This window comes from Vicia villosa, linkage group LG7 (genome assembly GCF_029867415.1).
Source record: "Vicia villosa cultivar HV-30 ecotype Madison, WI linkage group LG7, Vvil1.0, whole genome shotgun sequence".
Taxonomy (NCBI): Eukaryota; Viridiplantae; Streptophyta; class Magnoliopsida; order Fabales; family Fabaceae; genus Vicia; species Vicia villosa.
The window spans coordinates 29,166,077-29,176,921 of NC_081186.1; the positions used below are offsets into that span (position 1 = coordinate 29,166,077).

General features: G+C 38.2%; 1 protein-coding gene across 1 annotated transcript; it reads left to right on the top strand.

Moving 5' to 3' along the window:
- Positions 1 to 9,705: 9,705 nt before the first annotated feature.
- Positions 9,706 to 10,502, top strand: LOC131618809 (hyphally-regulated protein-like). The gene is made up of 2 exons (XM_058889965.1): positions 9,706 to 9,724; positions 9,820 to 10,502. Exons 1-2 carry the CDS (start codon positions 9,706 to 9,708, stop codon positions 10,500 to 10,502), a joined length of 702 nt encoding a protein of 233 aa, XP_058745948.1.
- Positions 10,503 to 10,845: the final 343 nt, after the last annotated feature.

Below are 10,845 nucleotides of genomic sequence, written 5' to 3' on the forward strand. Positions count from 1 at the left end.
ATAAATTAGGGTTTCTTGTGTGCATAAGACTACACACATGAAAAAAATGAGATCTCGAATAAGGCCAGATAGCACGCACCGGAGCTCTGAGCCTCCACCACCTGTGAGGCGGTTCGACTATCAACCCGACTATCGTCGAAGGAACGGGTACGTCATTTTCTCTCCCGTCAAAACTCCCATGCAGGTTATGTTTTGGAATATCCATTCCATGAACCAACTTAAAAGAACCATCCTGAGGTTTTTGGACGGGGAGTACAGTCCCGGCGAAGAAATCAGATCTATCAAGAGGCTTAGAACAAGGGGTGGTGTTTTTCTTGAAAGACGGCGTTGGTGGGAGACTATGGAAGACGACATCCAATGCACTCGGATGATGGAGAACAGAGAAGACATTGTTTCAACCGTTGTAATATCCTAGATGTCGCAGTTTCTTTATCATTTCTGTAACTTCTGTACCGTTCAATCAAATGCTCTTAGCATATTTCAATGAAATGATATTTTATCATTACAAAGTTGCCAATAAGTATTTGAGTTATTAATAATTAACAAAAATCTTTCCCGCCATATTTACCCGCTATAAAAATGTTCCTACAAGTGGTCCGCTCTTCTATAAATAGAGGTGTGTGTGTGTGGAGTTGAAGTATTAACTCTTTTTTTCTTCTTACTGCAAACACTTAAAAATGAATTCAGTTTGGGTTGTAGTCTTTTTTGAGGAAGGTAGTCACATGCGGGTTTGCCTGAACCCGCATTGGGATTTCAAGAGAATTGTTAGAGCCATCAACACCGGGTTTCGTCAACTGGATGGTCCAACCAGGAAAGTTAAACAGATAGATTATCGTTGTCCATACATTATGTTGACGGGTAATAACCCAGAAGGCACCTACATGTATTATTGGGATCGTGTGAAAGACGATGTGGACGTGGATCTAATGTTTTGGACACACAGTGGAGAAGTTAACCGAGGCGTTGAAAATCCACTTGTTCTTGCAGTGATACTTGAGTAGTTTAGATTAAGTGTTGTTTTATTTGTTGCAATGTAATTTCATGTACTACCAGTTGTTTTGTGTTATTTTCTTTTTTGCAATGTAATATCGTGTTCTACCAGTTGTTTTGTGTTGCAAACGCCAGATCATTTAATTAAAATTAATGTGGTTGTTGTGTTAGTTGTGGTTGTCTGAACATTAATTAAGCTAACAGACATTCACCATTGTGTGTTGATCTTTTACATTCAATTTGGAATCCTGTGACAGACATAGATCAGCGTGTTGATCTTGTGACGGACATATTTTAAAATACATTTTATAATTGAATAATTACTAAACAATAGATAATATTTATAATTTCAAACAAATAAAAAATGAACATAATTTTAAAATATGACTATTCTTAAATTAACATATAAGATAATGTTTTTTAATTAAATAAAAAATGTATAAAATTACACACACACACACATATATATATATATATATATATATATATATATATATATATATATATATATATATATATATATATATATATATATATATATATATATATATATATATATATATATATATATATATATATATATATATATATATATATATATAATTATATACATTTTTTATATATATTTCAGCTTTTTTTCTCTTCAAAGTGAAAGTTTATAATCTTTTGTTATAAATTAACAAGTAATTAAAGTATTAAAATCATGTTGAGAATATATAAATATAATGAACTGTGTGACATATTTTAAAATTTTGTGACAACCATAGATCAACGCGCGTTTGTCTTTTACATTCAATTTGGAATCCCGTGTTAGACATAAATCAGCGTGCGTCTGTCTAGTCTCGTCAATTTGGAATCCTGTGACAGACATAGCTCAGCGTGCGTCTGTCTAGTCTCTTCATGTTGGAATCTTGTGACAGACCTAGATCAGCATGCGTCTGTCTAGTCGCGTCATGTTGGAATCTTGGGACAGACCTAGATCAGCGTGCGTCTGTCTGGTCGCGTCATGTTGGAATCTTGGGACAGACCTAGATCAGCGTGCGTCTGTCTAGTCTCGTCAATTTGGAATCCTGTGACAGACCTAGATCAACGTGCGTCTGTCTTGAGTCAATGCAAAGCTGTAAGTATTACCCTATATAAGAAAACCAATATTTCCTAAATATTACAACACACACAAACAATATTTCCTACTCTGACGTGATATTACAACACCCAAACACTAACTCGTAAAAATGGCTTCATCTCCCCAATATCATGTACATGCCCATCTAAACAGTGAGACTTACTCACATGAAATAGCCGGTTTTGTGATGAGAAACACTCAAGTTGTGCCATTTTTGTTAAGCAAAAGAGCCACCTTTACATCCTTCATTCAGCGACTACACGCTAAGATTGCAATGGGTCCTATTGCAAACATTTTTTTACCAATGTCCCTCTTTCAATGACAACAACACCGTTAAGTTTTATGAGATGGAGATTGCAAATGACAAAGACCTCCAAGATATGTTTGTTACCCATGAATACTCTGGCTTGGATTCCATCGAGCTGTACGTTACTATACAGGTTGAGACACAAGAAACTCATGTTGTCCAATCGCAAGTTATAGACCCACCAGTCAACGAGCAAGAAGAGGTTGATGTCGTAGACGAGGAAGAAGAAGATCTGGAAACTGATTTTGACGACATGGTCAACGAGGAATCCGACGACGAGCAACACATGCCGGTGCCTCCAGCCCATGTGTACGCACCTCCAGCACATATGAGTAACTTGAACCTGCAAGGTGATGAACCATCATCCGACATCTTCTTCACACCGCACATCCAAAATGACGATGAGTTAAAGGAAGGAGACAAGTTTCCTTCTAAGGAGGAATGTCTTAGAACAATAAAAAAATGGCACATGGCGCACAACGTTGATTTTGAAGTAGATCGTTCAAACCTGGAACGGTATGTAATCACTTGTAAAAATCCAGAGTGTGGATTCAGACTGTTGGCTTCTTATAGGAAGAGAAGTAATGCATGGAAAATAGGGTCGATTACGTAACAACACACATGTGTCAACCCTAACACTTCCCAGGATCATACGAAACTCAGTGGCGATCTCATCTGTCAGGAGATCTTGCCTCTCTTAAGCTCTGATCCGTCTTTGAAGGTCAAAAATATTATCTCGCATATCGTCACAACCTTCAACTACACTCCATCTTACAGAAAGGCGTGGGTTGCAAAAACAAAGACAATTGAGATAGTCTACGGCAACTGGGAGGAGTCATACAAAATTCTTCCCCGCTACCTTACTACACTACAAAGTTACGCACCTGGCACTATTACTATTCTAGAGACATTGCCCGCGCATGCCCCGGATGGAAACCCTGTCCAAGGAAACGGAATATTCCATCGGCTTTTTTGGGCGTTCAAACCTTGCGTACGAGGGCTTGCACATTGTAAACCCATACTTCAAATTAATGGAACATGGTTATACGGCAAATACAAAGGAACCATGCTTATGGCGGTTGCACAGGACGGGAATAGCAACATATTTCCAGTGGCGTTCGCAATTGTTGAAGGTGAAACTGCCGCGGCTTGGAGTTTCTTTCTAAGGAACCTCCGAGAACATGTTGCTCCTCAGCCTGACATCTGTTTAATCTCTGATAGGCACGCTTCCATTGAGAGTGCTTATAATAATCCATCAAACGGATGGCATGACCCACCATCAAAACACGTCTATTGTATTTGCCACATCGCCCAGAACTTCATGCGGGAAATCAAAGACAGACATCTCAGGAAGGCCCTGGTCAATGCTGGTTATGCATTAACCCAACCCACATTCCAGCATTATCGGAGTGAGATTGTACTGAGAAATCCAGATGCAGGAAGTTGGATAGATAACCTTTCTAGGGAGAAATGGACAAGGGCTTATGACAAAGGCGTGCGATGGGGCCATATGACGACAAATCTGGTGGAATCCATGAATGGAGTTTTCAAAGGCATTCGTAACCTTCCTATCACAGCACTAGTGGAGGCAACCTACTTTAGGATGGCTTCTCTATTCTCAACAAGAGGCAGGAAATGGGGTGATGTTAGACAATCTGGTCAATTGTTAAGTGATAGTTGCATGAAATTTATGCAACAGCAATCGGCAAAAGAAAACACTCCTCAAGTAACTTCTTTCGACCGATTCAACCGCACGTTCAGTGTGCGCGAAACAATTGACCACAATGAGGGTTTGCCAAGACAACAATATAGGGTTCTGCTAGACGAATATTAGTGCGATTGTGGAAGGTTTCAAGCTTTTCGTATGCCTTGCTCACATTTCATAGTTTCATGTGCATTTGCGCACCGCGATGCAAAATCACTACTGTCTCCAATTTACAAGGCTCAGACAATGCTCCGAGTTTACAGTGTTGCGTTTCCAGTGGTAGCCAAGGAGGATTACTGGCCTAAGTATGATGGGGAGGTAGTCTGGCATAACGACGCAATGCGGCGAAAGAAAAAGGGTCGCCCCAATAGTACGCGGATTAGAACCGAAATGGACGTCCACGACAAAATGGAAAGAAAATGCAGCATTTGTCGTCAGGTGGGCACAATAAAAAAAGATGCCCTAATCGTGGCTTGACCTCGTCGCAAGTTTAATCTACTTTGTATTTTTTTTACGACAATGTATCAATTTCGCTTGCCACCTATTGTAACCTTTCCTAAGTCTTTCATCAAAAAAATGTGTTTTGGTAAAATACCGCAATAGACAACGCAAACATTATTTAGGGTTACTAAGAATTTTACGAACTCGGTTTATCAGACGTTTTTACACAAATATAACACCGAAATCAAAAACTATGCGCGAAAATACCCGAAACGGATTAATTTTGAAAAAAAAAGCCCAACACATAGGAGCCAAATGGAATGGCGCCTATGTGTTGATTACTACATGCATGCGCCAATTGGTTTGGCTAACATGCTTTTGCCCTAAATTTTCATCAATTGCGCCAAATGGTTTGGCGTATAATGCACACATGCGCCATTTCATTTGGCGCATCCACTTATCTGGGGTCCCAAACCTAGACATTTTGGTAAATACTCCGAAAACATGGTTTTTTTGGTAATTTTTTTATTAAACATGGTTATTTAAATTTTTTTCACAATTTAGACCCCTCCATGAGTTCAGGGCTCAATCTAAACACCAAAACACAAAACTCCATTTGGTTAAGAGCACCGTCTCCATCAAAATCACCTTCCACCACCATAGAAAAAAGATCTTCATCGCTCAAACCATTCAATCCCAACAAAGCAGAATTCCTCTTCAGGCTTTCAAAAGTGATGACCTCTTTATCACAATCCTTCAAGAGGTTAAACCCATTACAGAGTTCATCTATTAGACCATCTCCGCCTAGCTTGTTGGCCATGAAAGGAAGGGAGTCATGGAAATGATAGTGTTGTGGGATTTGTGATGCCATGTTGGATATAGAAATTGAGAGTGGGATAAGATAGAAGTGGTGAAGATGGTATCTATAGTGAGAGAAAAGGGAGAAGAATTAATTGGAGGGTGTTTTCCTAGAAGGAGAGTGTAGTGTTGAGAGAAGACAAGGAAGTAAGTGAGATTTGTGTTGGATTTGGAGTTGGAATTATTTGCCTTGTTGCATGTGACTTTCGCAGAAGAATTCCTGAGGGTAAAACCGTCCATAAGGATGTTATGTAGAAATTACTTCGTTGTTTCTTGTGTGAGTAGGAGAAGAAATATGTCGGAATGAGTCAGCTTTGTTTAAATTAATGACATTTATTTAAAAAATTAAATACTAAGTTTAACTTATTAAATGTCAAGAGTAAACTAAAAAGTTTAATTTTAATGTTTTCTTAAATTGGGTTTAGCCTATTAACATATTTTAAACCCTAATTTTTAAGAATTTATTAAAAAAATTGTAATATTATGGTTTATCATTCAAAGCTCTTTGTTTTTACATGATATACATCTCAGATTTTGTTTTTAGATTGGGATGAGTCGAATAGTCGGGACGGGCTTCTTATCTAAAAGTTCACTTTGTCAGTTATATAATTCCTCCATAAAAGCATAGAGCGTTACGAAACCATTTCTAAAGAATTAAATGGTGATTAGACCCACTTAGATTGAATAGTCACGCTTAGATTGAATGTAGCCAGATGAGGTGAGTGTATCGGTGAGCTTGGTAATCCAAAGCTTGCTTGCTTGGTTTAACCCATATAAAGACCTTTGGAGCTTGCAAACAAGAAAAGGTGATGGAAGATGAAGACCTAGGCGGCGTGTATACTTCTTCATTGAGATCACCATGAAGAAATGTAATGTTAACATTAAGTTAATAGAGGGGCCACTGTTGGGCAGATACAATTTCCAGTAAAACTCAAATTATAATCATCTTCACAACATGATTGAAGGTATCCATGTAATCAATGCCTTCAGTTTGAGTGAAATCTTTTGCTACTAGCTGTTGTGCCTTATATCTCTCTATGGTTCCATTTGCATGAAGTTTGAGCTTAAATTCTCATTTACATCCTATAGCATGTTTGAGAGGAGGCAAGGGAATCAAAGTCCATGTGTTGTTCTTTACCAGAGCATTCAACTCAGTAGTGATAGCATCTTTCCAATTGTAATCACATATAGCAGTCTCATAGGATGTAGGTTCAGTAATATTGGAAAGGTTAAAATGATAATGAGTATGTGCATGAGATATGTTATGATAAGAAATGAAAGAATTCAATGGATATTTACAAGGAGAAGATGATTGAGAGGTAGCTGAATTGAAGTCATGTAGTGCATTTCTTAAAGAATAATAGTGGTAGTCTTGAAGATGTTTGGGGTTCCTTACATTTCTTGTGGATTTCCTAAGGGTTTGTCATGGCTATTTTTGGAGAGGTGTGGTGATATATGATTGTTTAAATTGATGAGTTCAGGTGTATCACCTATGGTGGAGATGGGAGGACTGTCAAGAGGTGTGTCATTATTACTAGTGACTTGACTGTCAAGAAATGTGTCATCATAAATAATAGGGTTATGATGCATAGGGGATTGGGTACCCTCATTGTTAGGGATAGTGTGAAAAGGGAAAATGTGTTCAAATAAAATGACAACCATAAAGATAAAAAGTTCTCTTGATTTGAGATCAAATAGGATGTATCCCTTCACTCCAAGTTTGAAACCTAAGTGGATACATTTCCTTGATCTAGAATCAAGTTTCTTTCTATGGGAGGATAGTGTGGTGGCAAAACATAAGGAGCCAAAGACCTTAAGGTTGTTTATGTCAGGGAGTTCATTGTGGAAAATTCGAAAAGATGACTTGTCTTTTAAGTAATGTGTGGGTAGTCGATTTAAAATGTTAACAAAATGACTTATGGCATGTGCCCAAAACATTTTTGACAGATTTGATTAGAATAGTATGGCTTTAGTGATGGAAAGGATGTGTTGGTGCTTTCTCTAAACAATGTCATTTTGTTGAGGTGTTCCAACACATGAGCTTTGGTGTAAAATGCCATGCTCATTGTAGAATGAAGTGAGTGTAAATTCATGGCCATTACCACTTCTAATACATTTGACTTTAGTGTTAAACTAAGTATGAACCATGTTAACAAAGTTTTTAACGAAGGTGGATGTCTCAGATTTCAACTTCATCAAGTAAATCCAAGTATGTCTGCTTTTATCATCCCCCACAGTCAGGAAGTACCTGAAACCTGACATAGAAGGAACATAAAATGGGCCTCAAATGTCCATATGTACTAGATCAAAATTATTAATTTACACACTAGAGCTATGAGGAAAGGGTAATCTTTTCTATTTAGCATAAAAGCAAGTGTCACAAGGTAAAGAAGACTTAACAACTTTGACAGAAGGAAACATTTTATTGATAGCAAGTAATTTTTCAAAAGATCGGTGACCAAATCTCACGTGCCACAAACTACAATCATTGATCCTATTACATTTTTTATATGTTGTTGATGGTTTTACACAAGGTATTGATAAACTGTTCAGGAGGTGTAATCATAAAGTTGGCTAATGACTGTGTAAGCACATATAAGCCATGATTCATTTCAGCTACACCAATCATTTTCTTGGATAAAGAGTCTTGTATCAAGCATTTTGAACCATCAAATAGAAGAAAACAGTTTAGGTTTTGAGTAATTTTTGGAACAGAAATTAGATTGAAAGCAAAGTTAGGAAAATAAAGAACATTGGTAAGGTAAAATTGGCTATCAAACATAACAGTGCCAGCTAAACCTGTGGTGACAAGGATGCCATTAGGTATTTTTATATAATTTGGTTTAATTTTCTTGATGTATTGAAATAGATGTAAGGAATGACATATATGGTGTGTTGCTCCTGTATCTAATATGAATGAATTGTGTGAATTAGGTATGGAAGGGGTGACACAAATGGTACCTATATGATCAGGGTTTGTGGTGGTGACTTGGTTGACATTATGAGACTGCGTATTGTTTGACTGTTGGAGAAGAGCTAACAAAGCCTTGTGCTGATCTGGTGCGAAGTACAAACTCCCTTTTTCTGGTTCACAAGCATCCTCTTCATGTACTATGGATTTAACATCTTCGTGATCACCATTATTATGGCAATTATTTACAATTTCTCCCTGCTGCATGTGTGGAGGATAGCCATGTTTTTTAAAGCATTGGTCTACTGTGTGATTTTTCATAGCACAATGAGTACAAACTTTGTTGCCTCGACCTCTACCTCCACCATTATAGGACCTTCCACTCGACCACGTTGAGATGAGTTACCTCTGCCTGAGAATTGATGATTGGAAGCAGCAAGAATCTTGGATTCATCAAGGTGAAGGGGAGACTGCCTTTCTTGTTGGACAAGCAAGGAGTAAACTTTATCAATGTTAAGTAAAGGTTCCATCAACATAATTTGGGATCTTACAGCTTCATATTGATCATTTAAGCCTTTGAGAAATCTAATAACTTGGTCATTGTCTCTATAGTTGTACATTTTCTCGAGCACATTGCATGCATCATGACAACTATTGTTGGGAATTGGACAGAAGTTATCAAGCTCTTGCCATAACTTCTTCATCTTGGTGTAGTAAGTAGAGATAGTGAAATATCCTTGCTTCAAGGTGTAGATCTCTTTCTGCAGGTCAGAGATACCAAAGATGTCACCTTGGTAACATCGCTCTTTGAGATCTGTCAAAATCTCTGCAGTTATATCCATCCATAGAATGCTTTGCGATATTTCTAGTTCAACTGAAATACTAATCCATGACATGATCATGGTGTTGCATTCATCCCAGGCATTAGAGTCTCTATCATCATCGGGAGGACGTGGTAGAGTGCCATTAATGAAATGAAGTTTGTGTTTGGATCGAAGAGTAACTTGTACAGCTCATGACCAAGAATGATAGTTAGGGCCGAATAATAGGGTAGTAGCAAGAACATTACCAGGATTTTCATTTGGATGCATGAAATACGGATTGAGGATATCTGTTTGATAACCTTTTGTTGCAGGAGACGCGCCATTGACGCTACTGGTGGAGCTTGCTTCAGACATGGAGAACCAGAAATCTTGAAAAAAAATGCAAGGATTAATGGTGTTTGTTGGAATATATTATTTCCCTATTTGTATTATTTCCCTTTATTCTCCATTAAGGAAAGAATTAATATCATTATTGTATTACCATTATATATACCAGCCTAGAGCTGAGGAATAAAATACAACAGCTTTTTTACCATTCCTTTCAATATGGTATCAAGAGCTCTGGGTTAGGGTTTACTATAAAACTTCCACAACAGCTTCCGATTGACATACCCGTTTAATCCCCTATGGCGAATCACGGCACGAATTGACCCGCTCTAGGTTTTGCCTACACCGGATTCAATAATGGCGGTGGCGGTGGCCGCGGTGATGGCGGAGGCCGCGGTAACGGTGGTGGCCGCGGAAATGGCAATGGTGGCGGAAACGGCGACGAAACATCGGGTGTCACAAACAATGGTAGTTATTTCAATATAGGCGGCAATGACCAAGAGGGTTCCTCATACTCCCTCAAGGTCAATATTCCTAAGATGAATGGGAATAACTATAATGAATGGGCCCAGACAGTTCGCTTGGTATTGGATAGCAAAGGGAAGTTGGGTTTTTTAACTGGAGCAGTAGCTGAACCGGCAGTAGGAGACCCTCTTTACCAACAATGGAAATCTGAAAACTCCTTGATTATTGCGTGGTTGGTAAGCTCTATGGAAACTGGAATAGGTAAGCCTTATATGTTTTTGCCTTCTGCAAAGGATGTATGGGAAGCTGTTAAGGAAACATACTCTGATAGTCAAAACTCTTCCCAAATTTTTGGTTTAAAATCAAAGTTATGGCATGTGAAACAAGGGGACATGAATGTTACTGCTTATTACAATGAGTTGTTGACCCTTTGGCAAGAGTTGGATCTATGTTATGATGACAATTGGAGGTGTACAGAAGATAGTGTTTTGTTTCTCAAAAGACAAGAAAATGATCGTGTCTTCATGTTTCTCGCTGGGCTCAATAAATGAAGGATAGAAAAACACTTAGAAAGGGGGGGATTGAATAAGTGTGACTTTAAATCTTGAGCGATAAAAATAAATTGCACAATTATTTTTATCCTGGTTCACTGTTAACGAAGCTACTCCAGTCCACCCCCGCAGAGATGATTTACCTCAACTGAGGATTTAATCCACTAATCGCACGGATTACAATGGTTTTCCACTTAGTCCGCAACTAAGTCTTCCAGAGTCTTCTGATCACAACTTGATCACTCCAGGAACAACTGCTTAGTTCACTCCTAAGACTTTTCTAGAGTCTACTGATCAACACGATCACTCTAGGCTTAGTTCACTCCTAAGACTTTTCTAGAGT